This window comes from Archocentrus centrarchus, unplaced genomic scaffold (assembly GCF_007364275.1).
Source record: "Archocentrus centrarchus isolate MPI-CPG fArcCen1 unplaced genomic scaffold, fArcCen1 scaffold_30_ctg1, whole genome shotgun sequence".
In the NCBI taxonomy this organism is placed as follows: domain Eukaryota; kingdom Metazoa; phylum Chordata; class Actinopteri; order Cichliformes; family Cichlidae; genus Archocentrus; species Archocentrus centrarchus.
This window is the reverse complement of record NW_022060259.1, coordinates 2,088,090-2,112,252: the sequence shown is the minus strand read 5'-3', so window position 1 is coordinate 2,112,252 and position 24,163 is coordinate 2,088,090. Positions and strand designations below refer to the sequence as shown.

Sequence of the window (24,163 nt, the reverse complement as noted above, 5' to 3'; positions counted from 1 at the left end):
ATGGCGACATTTTGGGCATGGAGTCACAGCAACTGTTTCTTCACAGTCTCACTTTAGTGAATTTCTAGTTTTAAATATAGGAATGATCACCTTTAATGATTACTGAATTATCAACAATTATTGAATTATCAAAGATACTAAGACAGCAACCTTTGTGCCGCCATTGTGTAGTGGACACAAACCCCCCCTTTGGGGTTATGTCAGGAAGTGCAGCCGGTATAAAACTCTGCCAAATAAAACATACAGCACTCCCCGCTGTGGAGACACAAAGTCACTTCTTCTTCTCTAATAAGACAGCAGCATTTGATTAGGCAAGTAGTTCATTAGCTATGCAAATATTTGTAAGCATTAGGTTCGCATTTATTAATCTGATGGATACTGAGCTGTTGCATAATAAGCTATAAACTTGGTTCTAAATGCTTATTTATTATTTTTTTCATCAACCTTTATTAGCAGGTAGCCTCTGTACAGTGTCATGTGAGTTATGCAGAGGTGAACACACGTGTGGGTGGAACTATAACTCCGTCAGTAAATCCATTTGATAAGCAGATACATTGGTGGAAGTCAGTAAGGTTTAAGAAAAACAGTTTATTTAGCACGGGCAAGCAGCAGGGGTCAAAGGTGAAGGGTCACATGCTAGAAAGGGTTTGGTGTAAGTTGTTACTGCTGAATACGGCGGATGGACTGGATCTGAGGGGTCTGGCAGTGAGAGCCAAACTCCCTGAAGTGTTTGTACTCCCCACAGTGACGATCACACTCCATGATATACTGGTATCCACGATAACCAGGGTACTGGTAGCACACAAATCTGCAGAGAAGCGACAGAGGCAAAAGGACATGTGAAATGTTGCAAAAGCATATTATGAAAGTCTGAGTAGGGTTATTTTTTTTGCAGTGCTGAGAGGAGGGCGGTAAAAAAGGAAAGGAGAAGAAAAATGTGGAAGGAAAGCAGCTGGGAACACTCACGCTCCAGAATGGATCCTGAGAGAGCCAACCTCATTGTTGCACCAGCCCATGGCCTGGAGGGAGGGATAATCATCGCTAAGCTCACCCTTACGGCCCAGGAAGTTCTCACGCTCATAGATAGTCATACGACACTCTCTGTGGTTCTGGAGGCGGGGGAGGTAAACAAACAACACATCTGAGTTGTTTTCCTGGTCAGGAAATCTACATTACTGACTTATCAGTCACACCGACATTCACAGACAATGCAGGTATTTCAGTGAGAGAAAAAGACCGGCAGCAGGTGAAAGGTCACTTACAGCACAGGCAATAGGTCTGAAGGAGGTCAGTCTCTCAATGTGATAGGCATTGCTCCCTCCGAAAGCATCACACTGGGGGTACTCTCCCCTCTCCAGGACAAACTGCTGTCCCTGATAGGAGGCATGCTCATAACCCACCCAGCTGGGGGAAAGCAAGGAAAGAAAGACCGTTAGCTCATCCTGAAGGTCCCAAACTTCACTTCCACAAAGCTTAATAACATCGTGTCATGTTAACCATATGTCACTTTATGATGGTGCTGCATTTTCTCCTCGTTTCTGTTCTTTTCTGTGCGCAGATATCAGTTTACTCACGCTCCACTCTCCACCTTGAGGGAGCGCACGGTCTCGAAGCCAAACTCCATCACGTTGCAGCACTCAGAGGTGAACTCATGGCGGCGGCCCTGGAAGCACTCCTCATCAAAGACGATGATCTAACGGGGAGATCAGGACATGCAGAGGCAGCTGATGGCTACGGTATCAAACACTAACCTGACGTCTGAAATCCCTTCAGCAGCTCAGCTCAAAGACACAAAACTATGTTGGCTGTGCTAATTGCACTAAATTGGGAGACAAACCACTTTTAACAAGACTTAATGCACAACTGTGTAACATTAAAATCTTAATGAAGTGTTTATAGCATCCTAGTGCATTCATTGGCTGCTCTTCCTGATGCTTAACTGTGCGAGACGTTTCACAAGCAGCAGCTCGTGGTCACATCTCAGGGAAAAGTTAAAGGCTGAAAGGCAGACCACAGACGGTGATGAATAAAGCTCCTCTTCCATCTGCAGACTCACCTTCCAGTGGCCGGAGAACTTGGTGCAATGGTGAGTCATCTTGTCTGGAAGGAAGAAAAACAGAAGAAAGATTTCCACGCAAGAGCGCTAACAATGAACGGATCGCAGTGACAACAGCTCAGCCATCATTTTATTGTGATGCAGAGAAAAAGTTAAGCGTGAGAGTCTGAACGACGGGAAAATTCACAGCTAACCGGTAAAGGCAGAAAATCTGGAGACCTACTGATAGAAGCCCGTCATCGTAATGGAAAACAAGCCTGTATCGCCACAGAGCGTGTTAAACATTAAATGGCCTATGCAGCAGGAGCAGTGTGCATTTTAAAAGGCCAAAAGGCAATTTCAGCATAATGGGCAGGATACTGGAACCAGCTTGAATGTGTGGTTCCTCTGTGGAAAGCACCAGCATCTATTTATAGTTTGTATACCAAAATGAAGAGGCTTCATCTAGCCTTCTCTAACTCTCTCTCTCTCATTCTAGTTTTTCTGCCCATTTCTAAGATTTTTCCATCATCACCACTATTCATCTCAGCCACTGGGTGCAGTGATTTCAGCCCTGGAGCCTGGACGGTGCGTGTTTAGAGGGGGGGAGTTGGATATAGATGTGTGAATATAGGGGGATGCTATACCCTGGCTGTGCTGCCCTGGCTGGCCGTGCTGGATGGCTGTGCCGGCTGGGTGAGGGACAGGAACTCACCTTGCTTTGATGCCCTTGGGTTGTCCTGCCGTGAGAGTGAGAGGAGCCACGCGCCCCCACCCTTTTAAAGCCTCCCCTGGCAGGGGGCCATGCTGAAAGCCCCGGCTCAGCAGCAGGGAGGGGCTTTTCTTTGTCCCCCCCGACAAAAGCATCGTTAATCTATGGAGGGGCAGAAGTGCAGACACCACATTATCACCGTGGGCAGTGGACACAGAGACTCAGGAATATAAGAAATGTGAGATACAGAGCACACTGAGAAAATACTGAGGGCCAAGGACACCAGAGAGGCCAGAGGACGGAGAGAAGAGATGCAGCTGGAAGCTGTTTATTTCAATGAAGGGCAGCAAGTGAAGACAGATAAATGTGGCAATCATTTTCTCACTTAATTGATTCTTTGTTTTTTCCATTAAATGTCTGAAATGAGTAAATATGATAATGAGCTGTCAGAGAATGAGAATTTGTTGAAGATGTTAGAATTACAGACAGAGCGAGCAAACAAACGCTGTGCGAGCGTGTCTGTTCATGCTGGCGGCAGAGAAGAGCTGACCGTGACGGCGCTCTATCTGCTAAAGGGAGCGATCAGCAGCAGAGTTCAGGTGCTCGCTGGAATATCTGTGTTTGTGTCTTTCCATTAAATGTCCTGAAGGCAGTAAAAACACGAAAACGTTTCAGAGAACTTGATTTTTTAAAGATGTTAGAACAGAGCGCCCATACAGCAGTTTGTTTTAACTACAAAAGTGTGTGTGTGTGTATGTGTGTGTGTGTGTGTGTGTGCTCGGGTTGGCATCAGTTAAAGCACTAACTGTGACATCTATGACTAAATGCCAGAAAACAGGAAAACAGCCCTAAACTGTTCAATCTGATAGGCTGCTTATTTCTGCTGCCAAAAGATCCCAAGTTTACAATAATTTATAACAAAGGCCCGTCCTCAGCTGTTCCCAGCCGCCTTAATGTCACCTCTCCTCTCAGCTGTTCAGGCAGGTCGCCGCATGTTTGCCATCATTAGTGCAGACTAGCTACATGAAGTCTGAGGAACAAGAACAAAAAAAAGCCTCATGCATGTGTCAAGGCAGCATGATTTGCTGTGTAGATAGTGTTCTTATGAAACCCTCCGATGTGCACACACAGAAATGTAAACAGCACAGAGGAAGTTATTCATCTAGTTGTGTCGGATACTAATACTTACATACCAGAATGCTCCCAGCATGAAGCTCCGGCGGGCAGCCTCCCTCTGCTCGCATGTTAAAGCTCAACTGCAGCACATGGGAAAATCATTTTCAGTGTTCTATGATCACATCACATCAGCACTGATGTATTTGTATTTAGTGCTCTTATGTTCATGATTAAATTCATGCAGTGTTGCTTTTAATCACACGTTCAACAAGCTCACAAAAAATATAAGCCCTCAATATTTAAACTGGTTTAACCAGCATGCTGTAGTGTATGGTACTAGCTAGGACTTGTGTGTGTGTGTGTGTGTGTGTGTGTGTGTGTGTGTGTGTGTTAGAGTGCTTACATAATCAACCACTTGTAAACAAGAGAGCAGAGGCACTTGTATGGACAGCACAGATTTATCCTTATTTCCTGTGAGCCCAAAGGAATCCAGCTCATCGGCCACTTTCCGACATAATTCACTGCTTCAGATCCTCATATACAATAACACACAATCAGCCCGACTTAATCACCAAGTAAAAGGTAATTTCTGTGAAATGAAAACAGAAATTGTAGTTCCATGAGGCCAAAAGAGTTCCTCCCTGAAAGAGTCAAATTGAAGCAACTCATTTATAACAGGTGCGTCAAAAATCACAGGACCAGCCAAATCAGCAGGTTTCCTCATTTTCTTACACAACTTCACCTGAAGTCAACAGGACAATGTTCACTTCAAACTGTGGAATCAGCGGTGATAATGAAGAGCACTGTCTCAATGTTACCTTCTTGGAGAAGCTCAGGAAGGCCTCCTGAGACTCCTGGCAGTCATCAGAAAATTGAGCAGCTAGAATGAAAGGGAGAGTCAAAGATCAATAAGTTCCTTTTAGTTGGAGGTACAAAGGTCTCCTGGACATTTTGTGTCAGTGTAAGAACATAAAAGGAGAACGAGGGTCAATGGATTTAAAACCCGAGCAGTGTTTTCTGCCTCAAAGTGTAAAAAGTTGTTTCCAGAAACCCAGAATATCCCTCTTATTGTTGTACCGTGTTAATCTAAGAAATCTACGTCTTTCCATCTGTTCATCAGCTCTCTTCACAACCACTCGTCTGATCTCCTTCGGACTTGGCAGGCTTACTCCCGGGAAGCTTTGGGACAGATTTGAGGTCATTCTTAGGAGGGATGATGTGTGTGTGTGTGTGTATGTGTGTGTGTGGGGGTCTTTTTCCTGTTGCTAGGCAATCAGTGGATGGAGCCTGTTACCTTTGTGACAATGCATCATCATCAAATCACGTGACAGTTCTAAGCTCTTGCACTTGATTTGTGCCATCAAAAATGATTACACTCTCTTATATCACCTCCCAGTGATGTCAGCGGGGTGTGCCGTACCCCACAACCAACCTCAGTTTGAGTCAATCTGCTCAAAGTGCTCCAAAGAACCAGATCATTGATTCAAACTGGTGACAGTGAGCTGCACTGTTGGCATGTTCCACTATCACCATGAACCCACGCAGTCATTTATTTGAACTGAACTCCATCCTGCTGTCTGAATGCATACTAGGAATACAAATATTATTACCCAGCATATGCAGCAGCTGTCTTTATGCCTTTATGAGTTACTTTGCTAAAAATGCTGGTGATTATTATTATTATTTATTTATTTATTTTTAGAAAGTACCAAGCTTTGTTATTTTAAGAAATGAAACTATGTCTGTGTGGCATTCAAAGTACTGATAACTTAATTAACCTACCATGGGCTTTACTAACAATATTCACTTCAGTTTAATTTTATTTATATAGCACCAAATCACAGCAGTCGCCTCAAGGTGCTTTATATTGTAGGTAAAGACCCTACAATAATACAGAGAAAACCCAACAGTCAACACGACCCCCTGTGAGCAGCACTTGGTGACAGTAGAAAGGAAAAACTCCCTTTTAACAGGAAGAAACCTCCATCAGAACCAGGCTCAGGGAGGGGGGGGTCATCTGCTGGGGGGGGAGGGGGGGGGGGGGGGGGGGCACTGTGTCGGAGAGATTAATAATAACTAATGATTAAATGCAGAGTGGGGTATAAACAGAGTGTAAAGAGGTGAATGAAGAAGAAACACACAGTGTATTATGGGAACCCCCCCAGCAGCCTAGGCCTATAGCAGCATAACTAAGGGAGGGTTCAGGGTCACCTGATCCAGCCCTAACTATAAGCTTTATCATAAAGGAAAGTTTTAAGCCTAATCTTAAAAATAGAGAGGGTGTCTGTCTCCTGAATCCAAGCTGGGAGCTGGTTCCACAGAAGAGGGGCCTGAAAGCTGAAGGCTCTGCCTCCCATTCTACTCTTAAGTATCCTAGGAACCACAAGTAAGCCAGCAGTCTGAGAGAGAAGGGGTGATATGGGACTATGAGGTCTTTGAGATAAGATGGAGCCTGATTATTCAAGACCTTGTAGGTGAGGAGAAGGATTTAAACAGGGAGTTTCTAATTTTAGAGATATTGTGTAAATACAAGAAAGCAGTCCTGCATATTTGTTTAATATGCCTGTTGAATATTATTAGTATTGTTACTCGTTAATGGTGTGAAATAAAACACTTGTTCATTTGCTCTGTGCTACAGACGTGTTCCTTCACAGTATGGATGTTTATTTATCCAGGTAAGAGTCTCCTTCAGATTAAAAGTCTCTTTTCAAGAGAGAAATGACAGCAAACATAATCAGAGCTCATTTTATGCAATGTCAGCTGTATAGATTACACTGCAGGATTAGTCCATGTATTGAACACAATTTAATCCTGCTTCCATCGTGGAAACGATCACAGCTGAAGTGATATAATCCACACATAATCCATCTGCCATAATCCCAGAATTATCACCACCACCAACAACAACCTTTATTCACCTCTGAAGGAGAAATCCTTCACAGCTGTGAGTGAAATATGAACTTCAGCAGGTCAGTCTAAGGTTATCCCAGGAAACCTAAAGTTTGACATGTGCACCTGTGCAGTGTAAAGTTGGGGTTATTCTAGTAAACCCTTGGACTGGTATGGCCCTGCTGACAGATACTACTGCATACCGGCTGGTCTGGCTCTTACTGGACTGATATACAGTTTACTGATTATGACATTTAACATTACACCATAAAGTATCTGAACAGATGCTGCCTGTGCTCCGTGTAGCCTCTGCAAACGTCAGCCGGGCAGTGGATTAATAATAGAAATGTAGTATAAACTTACTACCAAAGCTGGCAGGTCGTCCACAAAAACGTCTTAACATGGACATTCCAGAGTGGGGGGGGGATCTGACACAGATAAAGGCAAGACGTGTTTTTCTTTGACATTCACAGTGTTACGCTCGGATGTTTACATGAAAAGCTGCAGAAATAACTATTTAAGGAACAAAAATCCAAGCTCCGCCTGACCTCCTCTCAGCGGAGCAACAACAGCCTGGAGTGGGTGCAGTGAAGCTGGATGGACAATAAATATTGTGTTTATATGATAGCTGTTCCCTGTGTACAAGAAGAAGAAGAAGACACCGTCCTGTGTTGACTAGCATAAAATCATTTTCTGTCACTGGTAGAAGATTTGAATTATTACGTGCACAAATGTTGGATGTTGGTTTTGGAAAATTGCAGAAAATGTCAGATGCTGAACCTGTTGTTGCCTGGAAAGATGTTTTATGGGACAGGAACATGTTTACCATCTGTCAGGAAGTTCCACTTAACAGTAAGTGAAGCGTAATGAGGTCCACAGACTGATTCACCACCGCAGTGATAATAAGAATATCAAAGTTGACTAACACCAGCTAAATTAGCCACTGGAAGCAGTCAGCAGTGAGACTGTAATGAGGAAAGCCTCCAGTGAAGCAGCTCTGGTGGATTTGAATGTGTGTGCATTCACTGAAGTGGGAGAGAGAAACCCTCCAGTAAATCAATTATCTTTGAGTTTATTAAGGTTTATTCTGCAAAAATGCCACAAAATCAAAGCATTTCATTTTAAATGTAAGTCGTTATGTGTCCATTCTTTCTGTGGAGATTATATAGAAGACCAACATGAACATGCGCATTCATTGCCCATTTTCTGTAGGTTGTTCTTGTTGTAATTCTCCAAAACCAAGAAATTGTGATGATTTAAAATAGAAAGTCTGTGTTTTGAAGTCCAGAGCTGAAGCACATGTCGTATTTGTGTGTGAGCTTTCCTGTGTAGGTGACAGAGAGAGTGGATTACCTCTTTGTGTCCTGTGGACCTTTGCATTCCTCGGCTCTACGTGCAACTATAGCTCACAGGCCGGCCAGCCCAACACATGGGAAAGAATGCCTTGGTCAGTGGTTTCCTTTGATAGCAAAATGCTTACAGGCAGGCCAGAGGGGCCGGCGGTGTTTCCAGGCTATGTGATGACCTGCTGGCTTTGGCACAGGCCAACAGTGATGACGAGAGGCTTTCTATTGTGCTGTGAGCCTCTACGTTTGGCCTTTGCCAGAGTATAAAAGCTTGGGTTGAGTGCTGAAGGGACCAGCACGAGCTAGCCTCCCTCACACAGCACTGCAAGCTATACTGACGCAGGTAAGCACACACAGACGCAGACATACACCCCAGAGCACCCAGCATTGTACAGCAGGACGCCCACACATCCAGAGCCAGGGCCCACTCCCAGCTTAACCTCCATCATCCCGGGGAAAGACCAAAACAACGCCCAAATAAACCTCCCACATAAACTTCAGACTTGTGCTACTAGTTCAAACCCCCCAAAACACTCCTGCCTACCGGCTCTCTGTCAGTGTTGACACCTCATCTGGGCCACATTTAACCTCACTTGTCCTTCCCTTTCACTTTCTCCTCTGAAACCCTGTCACTTCCATTTACACCTCTGTTTCTGTTTATCCCCTTGTCTTCCTCCATCTCTCACCCAGACTCTCCTGAAGCCCCTCACCATGTCTCAGACTGCCAAGTCCGCCTCCAGCCAGGGCACCGATGCCAAGGACAAGGGAGCCCCAGCTCCAGCTGCCACCAGCAAGGCCACCAAGACCGGAGAGCCTGGCATGGGATCCTTCAGAGTGAGTCACTGCAGCAGGCTGAATGTGTGCATGTTATTTAACCTGAAGGGATCAGTTCATGCGAAATCCAGAGGAAGCATACTTTCCATCCGTGTACCAGCGCAGTCAGTGTGAAGTTTATCTTTATTATGTTTTAAAATAGATGGTGGCCATATTGAGTTTAAATACTGAGGCTGTGAGCACTGCAAATGATATTTACCCAGAATGTACTGAGGTTGTGAGAAAAAGGAATAACCTCTCTACCCTCTAAAGGTTACTGCCTCACAGTGCTTTAGAAATGTGGCTGGATCTAAAGTTAAACTACCGAATATTCTGTAGTCTACTGAATAATGTTTTATATTGTAAAGTCTTACACACAGCCGTATAAAAAGCATATTTCTGAAGTATAAAGTAGTTTGGTTTGAAAAAAGTGCTGAGGGCTTAAAGGGGAAACTGCTGTTTAACAACAATTTTACATGTAAAGTGACTGAAAAACAACATGCAGTTTAAAACCTTCCAGCTGAACTAAGAAACATCTGTAATGTCAGCTGACGTTAAACTGGAGACAGGCAGCACGTGCATGTAATACCACATCAGGCCAAAAGATGGAGCAGTGACTCAACTTTTATTATTTTAACCACACAAGTCATTAAGAACATTATTTACAATGGCCGCCTGCAAAATACAGCCATTATAAATAAAAGTTAAACAGGGCGGCTGTGGCTCAGGAGGCAGAGCAGGTTATCTGCTATTCAGAAGGTTGGTAGTTTGAGTTTCCTTGGGCAAAATGCTGAACCCTGACTTGTTCACTGGAGTGTGAATGAAAAATATATAGAAAAGTGCTGTGTAACAACCAGATCCATTACCAGAAGCATTTATCATGTTTTCTGAGTGTATCACTTGTTGCTGTGACAGTAAATTTCACATAACTTAAATCTGAAAAGGAACTTTTATCAAAGTAAGACAGCACAGGAGTACTGGATTGTTCTGAGTGGCTGTACGAGCTGCAGTGTGTCCTCTGTGCAGATCATGCTGTTCGACCAGGAGAACTTCCAGGGCAGGATGATCGAGGTCCAGAATGAGTGTATGAACGTGTGTGACCGTGGCATGGATAGAGTGCGTAGTATCATTGTGGAGTGCGGCCCGTAAGTGAACACACACACACACACACAAACCTGATTTAAACAGCTACCTACATATTTTCTCTATTCATATATTTTTCACTTTTGTGTTTCCTCGAATTCTCTCCTGCCCCTTTCCCACCCAACCCTTTTGCCCCCCACCCTGTGCACGGTGTCCCCCCTTCTCCAGCTTTGTTGCCTTCGAGCAGACTAACTTCCGTGGGGAGATGTTCATCCTGGAGAAGGGAGAGTATCCTCGCTGGGATACCTGGAGCAACTCCTACCGCAGCGACTGCCTCATGTCCCTCAGGCCCATCCGAATGGTAAACTGAGCTGTTTTCTCAAAATGGGAGAATATGGTTATTCTAAGTTCTCAGACCCCAGGTTTACATGCTCACAGTTTTGCTGGACCAACAGTCTGAAATTAAACTTACAGAAAAGAAAGGCAGCAAATTATCAAATTTGAGAAACTGGAACCAGAAAAAAGTTTGGCATGTATCCTTCAAAAAGTACTGAAATGCTTAGCTGACTATCAGGATTGGTAATCTGGATGGATTATAGAATATCTCACATCATCAGTGGGTTTTGGTCCTTAGTTTAGCAGGAAATCAATTCATGAACACACAACATGTTCTTACCAAGTGAATACACAACCAGGGAAATTTAGTATTTGAGGTGCAGAAGCTACATTTTGTTCTTCCATTTCCTGCCTGCAGGACAGCATGGAGCACAAGATCTGCCTGTATGAGCTCTCTGACTTCAAGGGCAACAAGATGGAGATCCAGGAGGATGATGTGCCCACCCTCTGGGCGCATGGCTTCTGCGACAGAGTGGGCAGCGTGAGGGTGCCAGGAGGAGCGTGAGTAGACGCGTTTACTGCCTGTGCCCAAAATAGATACATTCAACAGAATATCAAAACTTGCAGGCCTGTGTTTTCAGGCTGTGAGACAATAAGAAAATACTCTGGAAGCAAATCTGTCTGCTCATTTTTCAGACACAACATCAAAGAGAGGCTCTGAACTGGCAACACTGTTTGAGCTGGAGCTCAGGGGAAGCCACAGGCCTCCAGTGATGACATGTCACCACAAGGCTTAAAGCTGATGCATGTCCTTAATTTTTAGCCAGAAATTTTTTCTTCTCTTTATTATGTCTCCAGTACAAATCCTGTTCATTTGTACCATAACCATCCAGAACAGCTTCACTGTTCCTTATCATGCATCCTGAAAGCATGCAGAACCCTCCAGGAGAGACAAATGCCATCCTCACCAGAATATTCACAAATTTAATGTTTTTGATGTTGGAGTTGGTAACGACCCCATGAATCCTCTCCAGAGGACCTTAGAATCTCCTGGTTAACACTAGAAACCCCTGAAAGGACACCCAGAATCTTCTGCTGGACAACTAGAACATCTTAAAGGAAGCCTAGGGTCTCCTAAAATGCTACTGAAAACCCTTTAAGTGATCCCTGGAAGGAGAACCAGGAGAACCTCACTAATGACTAATTGAACCTCCTTAAAAGACCTCTACAGAAGTTCTTTAAGAATACTTGGAAGTTACTTTCCACTGGAACCTCATAAGCAATGATCCTTTAAGATCTTTTCAGTTCCCTAAAGTGGACTGAGAAGTAGCACTTCCTTAATGACCACTAACCATCCTTAGAGAACCTCATTCAGGACACGTGGTACGTTTGTTGACCACTAGACCTCCTAAAATACTTCTAGTGTCTCCTCAGTGACCACCAGAGCCTTTTCACCACAAGAATTTCAACACTGAACTTTAAATTTCAGAAGGATTTCTAAGGACCTCCTACGAGACCTGTAAAACCTCTTCAATCACCACTAGCACGAGCTTAATAGTTGCAGTGAGAGGTCCTCCTCAGTGAGGCCTGCAGCTGCCCTGTTCTCTGTATCCCTACAATGTCAAAGGAATATATAATTCTGAAAACATTTATAGGGTTATTAACCCACATATTATGAACATCCTATGATAAACACCGTCAGAATAATGAGTATAAACTCAGCAGCAGCTCTCCTTTACCCTGTGCATGTCTCTCTCAGGTGGGTGGGTTACCAGTACCCTGGATACAGAGGCTACCAGTACCTGTTTGAGTGCGGTGACTACAGACACTACAATGACTTCTGCGCCTTCCAGCCCCAGATCCAGTCCATGCGCCGTATCAGGGACATGCAGTTCCACCAGAGAGGATGCTTCACCTTCACCTCCGCCAGCAAGTGAATGACACCTGCTGGCTGCCCGGTGCTGTTGCAGCCACGCAGCCCGCTCAGCTTTTTATCTCTCCAAACAAGCCCTTTCTCCAGTCTCCAGTGCTTTCCTTAATCCCCACATCATCGCTCCATCCCAGAGGAAAGACAGAATGAGAGCACATACACTGGACAACATTAAGTGACTTTTTATGGTGCTAAAAATAAACATGTTGTGAAAACCTGAACCCTCCTTGGCTGGACTACCTTTATTCATTCTTCAGGAAAATGTGTGGATGATATTGTGATAGAAATATCTGGAGCGGTGGTAATTTCATCATGCTAGCCTTAACACTGCTATTGAGGTCCCTGCTGCACAGGCATGCTATCTGTATTTATTTATTTTTGGCATGGCAAAATTATTCTGGGGCTTTTTAAAACAATGTTTTAATAACTGGATAGTATGTTTTTTATTTTGTTTACTCAAATCTCAAAATACAAGAATATAAATAGAAGCAGTGCAGTAGAAGAAGTGACTGAATTTACCACAAATTAATACCAGGTATGCGGATGATAAAATATAGTAAGTAGCGCCGCTGGGAAATAATGCACTTTGACCTGATCTGGAACCACGTGACCTGTGAGGCCTTTCCTTGTCAGTGGTTAAACACTTAATTCCCAGATCAATAAATGTATTTTTACCAAATCAAAGTGCGCTTTCTGAGCTGCGTGTTCTCAGGCTCAGGCTCAAAGGCACTTCGTTTTAACAGCGTTTACATCAAGCGCTGAAGTTGTAAAACCGATTCACTGAACGTAGTTTGACGCCACACGGCAACATTTACTAATGCAACAATAGAACTTGAGAAAAACACTTTAAACTATCGGATGACATCTAATATTAAATAAAATATTAATATTAGTGTATTAATTCCAAAGGGTTGCTTTTTGTCGCTTCTTCATACACTACACAGTGCCCCCCCCCCCCCCCCCACAACAGCAAAACATCCGACCGTACATAAAGGCAGCAGCAGGTTCCGTAACGGTGCTGTCTCTGACCCTGTGCAGAGGGGGTTGTGCTGAGGTTGCCGGGCCGAGAGGACGCTGCCATGGCTGCACTCTTCAAGGCAAGACGAGGTGAGCACATTAAGAAAGAAAGGAGCGATCACTGAAGGCCTGACAGCAGAAAGTTTACGACGCTGCTCTGAGTGAGCTGCTCAGTGTCAATGTTAGCTTAGCTTAGCAAATACCCGGTGGCTGCAGAGCAGTTTATACTGAACATCTGCCCTTATATTTGACAGCCAAAATTCAGGTGTTTGCCAGCTTTGATTAAGTGACATAAAAACGCGGCAGAGCTTAGTGTTGAACAGTTTTGCTCCTCGGCTAAACACGCTTACACGTCAAAGCTAGCTGCGGTAAATGGTAGCTGCCTCTGAGCAGCAGCTGAGCGGACATCTTTGTTGCTGAAATTGTCAGACTGACTGGGAGGACGACCTTTCACCCACATAACGTGTGCGTACTGGGGAGCTGTGCTTGTTCTTGTTCCGGCTACTGCCTTTAGGGGGCGCCACAGCGGATCCTCTGCCTCCATCTCACCCAATATCAGCATCCTCCTCAGTCACACCAACCCTCTGCATGTCCTCCTTCACTGCATCATGAGCCTGCTCTGCGAGCTTCCTCTTCTCCTGCCTGGCAGCTCCAGTGTGTCCACCATCCCTCCTCTGCACGTCCAAACTATCTCGGCCTCTCCTCGCTGACTCTCTCCACTGCTCTCCTGTCACACTCATCTCCACCCACTCCACCCTGCCCGGATGCTCTTATGTCTGTAGCTTTGGATAGCAGCTGGTGCTGCATTCAAAGACACCAATGCTGTTGCACAGGGGTGTACAGCTTACTGTAGTTCACAGAGCCACATGCAGCTCAGTTTGACCTCAAGTGAGCTGGACCAGTAAATCTATTGCACAATACCTGCTATTACAAAAAAGTCTAAATGTATCTTTGCTACAAATCAGGTGCAGTTCCTGTGAGTTTTTCCATATTTGGAGACTCTGTTATCAGTTGTCAGCATTTGTATATACCGTGATCCATAAAGGCATCACAGGGTTTTGTAACTACACTGTAGAGATTCAGACTGTTACTTTAGATCTGAAACTATTACTTTATAAATGTATGTACATGTTCACTACTGTGTAGGACTTTGGCATTGCTGCATCTAGGAATAGGAAAACATTTTATTAAAAAAAATATACATGTATTTTTTTAAAAGCATCCAGAAGACCAAATTAGGCCAGTTGTGACCTCATGTTTCTGACATCGCCGGTGTAGCAGAATAAACGCAAAATGACCATCAAAAGTGTAATACAAATATGTCATAAAATAGACGTCATACTATTAGTACTACCACTAACAATAATCCATCCCTGCATTTTCTTTCACTTCTTCGGGGCTGGGTCGCAGGGCCAGCAGCCCAAGCAGAGAAGCCCAGACCTCCCTCTCCCCAGCCAGCTCCTCCAGCTCATCCACAGGGGCTCAAAGGTGTTCCCAGGCCAGCTGAGCGATCTAATCTCTCCAGCGTGTCCTGGGTCTGCCCTTATGTTTGAACATGGTGTTTGTTATGGACAAGCTGTCCCAAAACAAAACACCATTCGGGTTCAGATCAGGTAGGCCGTTCCTCCTCATCATGCTCCTCCAGATTTCACTGGATGGAGCACCCTCGAGCTCCCCACCCAGCAACTCCAAGAAGGTACTCTCAACTGTCATCCATGACCCAGTAGCTAGCTTTGATAGCTGGGGATTGGTCTGCCAGGGCCTCTGCCCTTGGCTGCTGCCCAACACTCATTGCACCCAAACCCATACAACACCTCCTGCAGCCTACAGGAGGGCAGGCCCATGTCTCCTCTTCAGCCTGTTATTATTATTGTATTATTATATGACTACAACAACCAGCGAGGATGACGTCTCACATAATAGAACTGATGAATATCAGCGTAGTTACCGAGGTTTGCACTTTTCAGCCGTCCTTTGTCCTGACAGTTTTGCTAACCCCATCGTGAGACAGCTGTGAACTTTGTGAATCATTATATTTGTAATAATAATGTGTCACATCTGGCTCGCCCGGGGTGTGTTTGAAGCTGCAGCTGGGCCTCATTATTAGGTCTCACCATCAAACCAATTAATCAAAGGTTCACATGACTTTTGAAAAAAGTGCTTATGGAACACATCCTTACAATACAAGTAATTCCAAATGTTTTCCATGAATTTTTACGCATGGTATATTCAGTATGCTATATTGTATCAAACATGCACCATGCATCATTCTGAGCCTCTGTGCAGGTTAAGGATGTGTTCCCAAAGGACCTCCTGTCTCCGTTTCCGAACCTTTTCTCCTGGACCTTGATGAAAATGTCGTCAAGTTCAAGGAAAGGTGCAAAGGAGAATGTATAAGGACAACCTTAAACTAGTCTCAGCAGCGTGATGCTGTGTTGTGTGTTGTGTTGAAACTACAGTGTGCAGATGATAGATTACAGAATGTGCATCTTACTTCCCCTCAGCCTGTTCTTACCCTGCTGTTTTATGCAGGTCATTTAAATGAGAACAGCCTGTGAAAAATAGTAAGGTTGGAAGTTAAAGAAACAGGAACGTTTAGGGGCAGAGTGAGTCACGTCTACAGCAGCACAAAGCTGCTGGATTTACTGAAGAAGCACAGGGTCAGTCCTGTGTCTGAAAGTTGTGGACAGGAGTATTTTTTTTTTGCTGCGGGTCTTATCACATTTGAATTTGTAAGCGTTTCACTTTCAGGAGGAAAAGATGTAAATGAATGACACAAACGTGACTTACAGAGTTTGCAGCATGCAGGTTTACTGCAAACTGCACAAAGTCAAATGCCAAAAAAGCACGTCTTATGCCTGAGATGGCTGTGATGGTTGCTACTAGGAGTGATTATTTTTAGAAGGGCTGTGAGTGGCTCAAAGCTGTGAGTGCAGCTTTGCTTCGGTCCTAAAACGCAGAGGGTTTAGAGGCGAGCCCCACTTGTTGCTCCTCGATAATACTGCTGTTTTCATGAAGAGGAGCAGAAATGAGCTGAACTGAGTTGAGTGGTTATGAGTGGTAATGACGTTGGCACCACATCACTAGCATGAAATATCAACGAAGCTCATTTGAGTATTTAAAACCTTTTCTGTTCTGTCGTCCCTCAGCTCTCAGCTTGTGTTTGAGTGGCTGTCGAAGCCTGTATCAGCTCGCAGAGTTACCAGAAACTCATCAGATCCTCAGACAGACCTGCAGAGACTACGCTGACAGAGAGCTGACCCCCATCGCTGCCAAGCTAGACAAAGAGCATGTTTACCCTGCCAAACAGGTACCCACACAGCTGCACAGTGACTACTACTTTAACAATATCAGCACTGAGAGTTTCTGTGAGTTCATCATTAACAGCCGTCTGTCCTGGTCTGTAACTTAGTCAGGCTGCAGCAAGACCAGGAAGTGCTCCAAACACAAGACTTTTAAATTCACTATAAAACTGAGACGTGAAGAACTTTGGAAAACGAGTAATGGAGAATAATAATAATAGTGAGAAATAGTAATAAAGATTTGTGGCCCAAAAATGGTCAGTTAATGTATTACTGTAAATATTCTTTATCCTGTCCAGATTCAGGAGCTGGGGACAATGGGTGTGATGGCCATGGAGGTTCCAGAGGAGCTGGGTGGAGCTGGGATGGACTACCTGGCGTACAGTCTGGCTATAGAAGAAATCAGCAGAGGCTGCGCCAGCACCGGAGTCGTGGTCTCTGTTAACAATGTGAGTACAGTCTGTCAGCAAAGAGGAGCAAGCATTAATAAGGCTGTGTTTGTGTTCTGATGTTCTGTGTTTGTGTTCTGATGTTCTGTGTTTGTGTTCTGATGTTCTGTGTTATTTGGCTCAGTCGCTGTACATTGGACCAATACTGAAGTTTGGTACAGAAGAGCAGAAAAAGCAGTGGATCCAGCCGTTCACCACAGGAGAGAAGGTGGGCTGCTTCGCCCTCAGTGAGCCAGGTAAATGTGACCTCTCATCAATTATCAGTCACCAGTTATTTATAACTGAGGGACACCAGAGTCTGGTTTTTATCCTCCTGTGCAAATAAAGCGGGAGGATACTGTCGTCATAGCATCCGTCCATCCAGGCAGGCACCTGTCCGTGAGGTTTCACCTTTCCGGTCTATAGATTCCCAAACCACAAGGAGATGAGCTGTGAAATTTGGCATATGTGTTCTTTACTCTTCAAAGATGTGCAACATGAAGTTCATGTTCCTGGATATTATCTGAAGTGGGGATTCTCCATAGAAACTGTAGCTGTAGCAAGATAGTGAAAGCTGGGGAATCCCAACCTTCCAGGCAAAGAGTCAGTTTGTTTGTAGTAACATCAGTTGTAGGCTGCAGTCTCTTACAGTATGCATAAATTTCATTTCATTTAATGAGGTTTTTTTAATATTGAAAACCCATGTTGCTGGAATATGTATTATATCTTTAGTAACCCAGACTGCAAGTATTTGGATTAAAGTTTAGGCCGTGGCCTCCACATGAGGGCGAAATAATTTAAAGGAAGGTGATAAAATGTCTGCTGAAGGGTCATGTGTTATGAAATAGGGCTGTAATGTTATCCTGAATTCTACATGTCCTGACAGTTTTGCTGACTACACATTAGAGATATGTCTACATATCCCTAATGTGGTGATCTCATCTCTGATCGTGAACACAGAAGTAAGCTGGGAGGAAGTAAGGGGAGGAGAGGGAGCCAGAACAGCTTGTTACAACGAGAGAGTGAACAGAGGGGCTCCTCCAAGGCCCAGTATAAAATAAATGATTACTGTCTACTGAAAGACAGTCGCTCATATGTGGATGTGACAGATGTTTTAGGCTCCGTTTAGACACTCCTAGATTTTAGTACCTGTTTTTCTTTGTTTTTAATCAAACTAAAGTGAGGGAATTCAAATTGCAGGCAATGGCAGTGATGCAGGTGCAGCCTCCACCTTAGCACGTCAGGAGGGAGACGAGTGGGTGCTGAATGGAACCAAAGCCTGGATCACCAACGGCTGGGACGCCTCGGCCACCATCGTGTTTGCCACCACAGACAAGAAACTCAAACACAAGGCACGAGGCAGCACATTTTCACACAGTCACTGCAGAGATGAAGTACACCGTAATAATGGGGAATGCTGTCTGTGTCCTGTAGGGAATCAGTGCTTTCCTTATCCCCATGCCACACCCAGGGCTTTCCTTGGGGAAAAAGGAAGACAAGTTAGGCATCAGAGCCTCGTCCACTGCTAACATCATCCTGGAGGACTGCCGGATACCACTGGGAAACATGCTGGGTCCACGGGGAGCAGGATTCAAAATCGCCATGGTATTTTCAAGCATTTCCATAGTAGAGCTGTAATTATTCTGTGGGAGACTGCTGAAGCCAGAGTTTGGAGAATGTAAGCGGGATCATTTTCTTCAGTCTTCCTCCTGACTGACTTCATTTTGGGTGTGAGAGCCAATTTAAAGAAACCGAATGGCTCACACAGGCCCAGCTGTGATTTTTACATTAATTTGACAGATGCTGCTATGAGATCATCCATCCATTATTAATGAATGAATGAACTCCCTGATCTCTATAAGAAGTCAGAAAATGGAGTGGGGAGGAGCTCCATCATGTTTTTCTACACATCTTCAAATGATTGATATTTGATCCTTGTTACTAATGACACTGTCTTTAAGTGTTGATGGTGTTTGTGCGCATCTAATGTGAGCTAGCATTGGCCAGAACAGTGCTAAGACATGCACACCATTGGCCTGCACTCATGTACTGTATGTCATGTAAGCACTGAGAGACCAGTGTGTATATACTATCACTATGGTAACCGCACAGTTTACGGACCTGACAAAGCTGCTGACACCAGATGTGTGTTATGTAGCTACGTTACAGCTAGCTAGCCCAAATATTGGTTTACATATTTGATTTGTATACTACATGGTGCACTGACGGGTGCACTGACGGCTTAAAGAAACAGCACCTGACATAAGTTAGTATCATGGATCACGTTAGCTGATGTCAGTGAATTGGCAAGCTAGCCAACTAGCATTCCCTATAAGACCCTGTAACTTGCTAACCATCATGTTTGCAAGCCAAATATGCTAGCTTTAACTAAGGAGTGGTTGGGTCATAACATTATCTTAGGAAGTAATTTTCCTTCTGTTCAGATTTTGACAAAAAACATTTTAATACATTTGAGTAGCACTCATTTAAAAGAAGATCTAGCTAATGGACCATTTCCAAATGTCAGATATTCCTAATCTTGATGGATTTGAACATAAAAGAAGGTGCGGCTTTCTCTCGGATCTGATTTGTGCCCAGTACCTTTCGAGGTCTGGTGCGCCGAACTAGGATTGGAAGACCTGTGGTTTAAGATGAGCCTCAATCATAGCCGATGACCAGCGTTTACTGTCCAGACCAGTTCTGTAGTGAGCGAGATGGTCATAATGTTGCATGAACTGAGCCGTGCTTCCCTTTGCTGGTGCAGTGAACAGACTTTCATTCACTAGCTCTTAGGCTTGGCCTACCTACACACTTTGTGGCTGATTTCAGTAACTTAAACTTCCCCGTTAGGACGTCACACTGGTTACAGCTTTGTGCTGATACTGTAACGTTATGTCTCACATTCACAACAAATACAGGTAGTCACTCACTTTCCACAGCATGGGCCCACAAGGCTAACAGAGACAGCTCAGCCTGTAATGCACACCACAGTCAGCTGGATTATTTCCTAATATTGAATATTGTTTTTATTTATTTTCACTTTTGTACAGAAATATTCTAACATTAAAGTACAGGAATGTCATTTTGGTGTGACAACTAAATATAAATACTTTAATGTTACATTTGTTTGGTTTTTTTAATCATATTTTACACCACTGTTTCTCTTTAGTACAGTGAAATATGAGTTTATTACCATACTAAACTGGTCCCTGCGGGACTCAGTCAGTCTCTCACTCAAGGATTCCCAAACTGATGTGAACAAACCTCCACTCGTGTGACCAGTTTTTGGCTCAGCTTCTCAAAACAATAAACACAAACTGAAAAACTGCTTTGTAAAAACTCCACATCTTCCAAAATTCCAAAACAGTACACATATTTATTATATACTCATGTCTTCCACTGATATAATGAACCCCAAACACTACCACCAAGACTCCCAAACAGCATTTGTGTTGTATATTTAACACAAATGTTACCTATTTCGTGTAGTATCTGGTAAAACTCAGATAATTTCACCTATGTAATGTAAGTACGATGAGAAACGCTACAGTCAAATCAGTGCACAGACAGACACCCATCCAACCAACCAACCATCCAACCAAACAAACAACCAAACAAACAACCAAACAAACAAACCAACAAACATGTGTTTGATCCTGTCTTCTCCTGCCTCCCATCCTCGTTGTCCTCCTTGCTCCGTCTTCTTCCCCAACACCTCCATAACGCTCGAGGCCTCTTTTATCCTCTGACACATGATTGAATTGTTCTTCCAGTGGAGTTTGAACAGGTCCAACATGACTGAGACTAGTTGGAATGACATTTGCAAAACTGTACTTAGAATGAAGTTTGAATGAGACCAGTGGAATTGTGTTCAGTTTGGAGTCCTGATGTTCATGTTTTCAGCGTTGTTACCTTTTTTTTGTTTTGTATAAAATGGTGAAAAAATGTAACAGCATCGTAACATCTTTGCTCCACAGCAAACCTTGGACAGCGGGAGGATCGGGATTGCATCTCAGGCTCTCGGTATCGCTCAGGCTTCTCTGGACTGTGCTGCTGACTACGCACACAAACGAACTGCATTTGGAGCTCCTATTGGCAAGCTGCAAGCCATTCAGGTAACAGCAATTACCTGATATCAAGTGATCTGATAACAGAACTGTTATTTTACTGTATTTAAAACCTTTCCAAGTGATGTGTTCACACGTCTTTCTTTCGGCGTGTTCACGCTAGCCTTGGGATGCTAGTGTTAAGCTAGTTAAATGTTCAGGGTTACCGAGTAGCGAATGGTTTGGTTTTTTTCTCACGAATATTTAATATTTTAACTCAATAAGAGAAGTATTATCTGATTACTCGATTAATGGAATAATTGATAGAACACTCGATGACTATAATAACCGATAGCTGCAGCCCCACCTGGCTCTCTGCACAGCTGAGTTGATTTAAGTGCTGGGGTCGTTTGTCCTCTCTGCAGTCTGATTTTGGCACAGATGGCACGAAGTAAGTGTGCTTTCGACAGTGACGTGCGTCCACACTGGAAACGATTTGCTCATCACACACCTCTTTGAAGCTAATGAACGGTCACTTCTGGTGTTTCCTGCCAGGTCAAATGTCACTCAGCTGTGCCTCAGTTGCTTGCCTGAGAAAAGTTTATCTTGGGTCCCGTCCACCTCCCAGCACCAGCAGTGGTTTCGCCCATAGCTGCTTAAAATTTGGCTATGGGATATCCCCATCGCTGATGGGTCTTGTTATTGCTGGCGTATGAACGGATTGTAGTGAAACCTCTCCCAACCTGGAAATTTCCATAAGAATGAGAATGACCATGTGGCCACACACACTGTTCGAATCTTCTGATGCTGCTTCCAGCAGGATAGCACATCGTGTCACAGAGCTCAGACCGTCTCAAACTGGTTTCTTGAACATGACAGTGAGCTCACTGTTGGCCTCCACAGTCACCAGCTCTCTGTCCAGTGAAGCACCTTTGGGATGTGGTGGAATATGAAATATCCATCATGGATGAAGAGCTGACAGATCTGCAGCAGCTGTGTGATGCTGTCATGTCACCAAAGTCTCTATGAAAAGTTTCCAGCATGTTGTTGAATCTGTGCCACAAAGAATTAAGACGGTGCTGAAGGCAAAAAGGGTCCAACCTGGTACTAGGAAGGTGTACCTAATAAAGTGGCTGGTGAGTGTATGTTGCACACCTTGTTCCCATTCACTGTAGAGCATGCAGTGCATAGAATTATTTGATGTAATGTTCGGCAGTGTTGTGCAAAAGTCACTGCGTAAGTTGGCAATGCTGCTGCTGTCTGCAGAGAACTTGTGAGTTTAATGTGGGTGCAGCTGACAGTTATTACAGCCGTCACTTCATCTGCTGCGTCATTAGATTCACAAAGTGTTCTTTGTAATCCATCTAGTTCAAACTGGCAGACATGGCTGTAGCAGTGGAGAGCGCTCGGCTGCTCACCTGGAAGGCTGCGCTGCTTCGAGACTCGAAGAAACCCTTCACTAAGGTACGGTCACTCTGAGCTAAGGTTTGCATTTCATGGAGAATGTCAGACATCACTGTTATCTCTTCTTCTTCTGCAGGAAGCTGCCATGGCCAAACTAGCTGCGTCTGAAGCTGCAACTTTCTGCTCACACCAGGTAAGAAAGCAATGACAATATGAAGTCAAGAAATTAACATGTATGAACCCTTCTGATTACTTTAACATTTTCTTTTTTTGCACTTCAAATCAGGCGATCCAGGTTCTGGGTGGGATGGGTTATGTGACGGACATGCCTGCTGAGAGGCACTACCGTGACGCACGCATCACAGAGATCTACGAAGGCACCAGTGAGATCCAGAGACTGGTCATCGGCAGCCAGCTGCTGAAGGAATACCAGTTATAACTGCACTGCTGTCGCTCTGTGGTACATTAGGAGATCCAGTCCCAGCTCTGACAGCTCTGAGTCAGCTCAGACTTCACCTCAGAGGCCTTTCCATCTCACTCGAGAGCTTTGAAATGTTTTGGCAGCAGATCGGAGAAAATACTCCAAAGTTTATTTGATGTTAGCTCCTCGGGCCTGAAGGAAGTACAGAAACCAGTTCAAATACACTCTAATCTGCACAACTGCCTTAATAGCTTATCAGTGCATTGTCAGTTTAAAGGATCAGTTCACCTGCATTTAAAACAAGGGCATCTTTTGTCCTTCTGTGTTCAACTGTTTTCTGTTTTTGGTTTTTGTGTTGTGTGTCTGAGTTTTACAGCTGCAGCACACTCATCCAATAAGAGTGTGTGGTTTGGAACCAGCCCGGTAACAGCGTGGACCTGCAGTGACATCAGGTGGCCACACTGCAGCCTTTTCATTAGTGATGCACTCCTGGAGGAAACACAAGACTTCTGTAAATGTCCAGGCACTCTAGTGTGTGTTTGGGGTGAACTGACCCTTTAAGATCATGACTGTTACCTGCCTTTGATGTGGTGTCCTGTGTTACCTGGAGGACAAACTCCGAGTTCCATCTTGTGCCTCCTATGAGGAGGTTCAGTCACCAGAGGGCGACAGAGTGCCTTCATATTTGTTGACCCATTTCTGGCTCATTAATCACTGATTGATTCATCAGTCACTGAACTGTAATCACAGAGACACGATGAGAGTACTCACAGTTGCTGACTGCAGTTTTTTTTATCACAGTTCTCTGGATGGTTAAAGCGCCTGTTGTAATAAAGCTGAGTTGAACTGATAGAGATGATTATGATGGCTTGAAGGTGATCAGTTTTTGCTTCATATGTGAATTTTTTCAGGAATGTCAGGATGAGGAATAAAATTCTGTGTCTGCCTCACACACCTTTATGTCTGAATAACTTGTAAATATTTTTAATGCAGTTCACTGTGTGCAGATGCTGATAATAAAGAACTGATGGAGTTATTTCATTTGTGAGAAACATGGGAAATGAATGGAAACTGTTTACATGGTTCCATCAGATTTAAATAAGATTTTAGCAGACTTTTGCATATGAAAGTGTTTTCTAACATTTACTCGGATACATTTGTGATTAATCAAATCACAAATTAAGGTCAGTGCATTGAGTTATCAGTTTTGGTTTAGGTCTGTAGGTTTTCACATAACTCAGCTCTTTCCAGTTTTCAGCTGAACAAACTTGGAACGGTTACAGTG

At 44.0% G+C, this 24,163-nt stretch overlaps 3 protein-coding genes across 3 annotated transcripts; 2 read left to right on the top strand and 1 right to left on the bottom strand.

The window, feature by feature from the left end:
• Positions 1-568: 568 nt before the first annotated feature.
• cryba4 (crystallin, beta A4) lies at positions 569-2,817 on the bottom strand. The gene is made up of 6 exons (XM_030724030.1): positions 2,751-2,817; positions 2,057-2,100; positions 1,575-1,693; positions 1,263-1,404; positions 967-1,109; positions 569-808 (listed from the first exon to the last, which is right to left on the bottom strand). The coding sequence occupies exons 2-6, from the start codon at positions 2,093-2,095 to the stop codon at positions 661-663; spliced, it is 591 nt and encodes a 196-aa protein (XP_030579890.1). The 5' UTR covers positions 2,096-2,100; positions 2,751-2,817; the 3' UTR covers positions 569-660.
• A 5,568-nt stretch (positions 2,818-8,385) lies between these two features.
• crybb1 (crystallin, beta B1) lies at positions 8,386-12,481 on the top strand. The gene is made up of 6 exons (XM_030724029.1): positions 8,386-8,441; positions 8,789-8,932; positions 9,938-10,056; positions 10,223-10,355; positions 10,749-10,891; positions 12,090-12,481. The coding sequence occupies exons 2-6, from the start codon at positions 8,810-8,812 to the stop codon at positions 12,265-12,267; spliced, it is 696 nt and encodes a 231-aa protein (XP_030579889.1). The 5' UTR covers positions 8,386-8,441; positions 8,789-8,809; the 3' UTR covers positions 12,268-12,481.
• A 754-nt stretch (positions 12,482-13,235) lies between these two features.
• Positions 13,236-23,828, top strand: acads (acyl-CoA dehydrogenase short chain). Its single transcript, XM_030723989.1, has 10 exons — positions 13,236-13,367; positions 16,427-16,587; positions 16,879-17,028; positions 17,153-17,264; positions 18,208-18,359; positions 18,442-18,612; positions 20,985-21,122; positions 22,422-22,517; positions 22,594-22,650; positions 22,744-23,828. Exons 1-10 carry the CDS (start codon positions 13,340-13,342, stop codon positions 22,894-22,896), a joined length of 1,218 nt encoding a protein of 405 aa, XP_030579849.1. The 5' UTR covers positions 13,236-13,339; the 3' UTR covers positions 22,897-23,828.
• Positions 23,829-24,163: the final 335 nt, after the last annotated feature.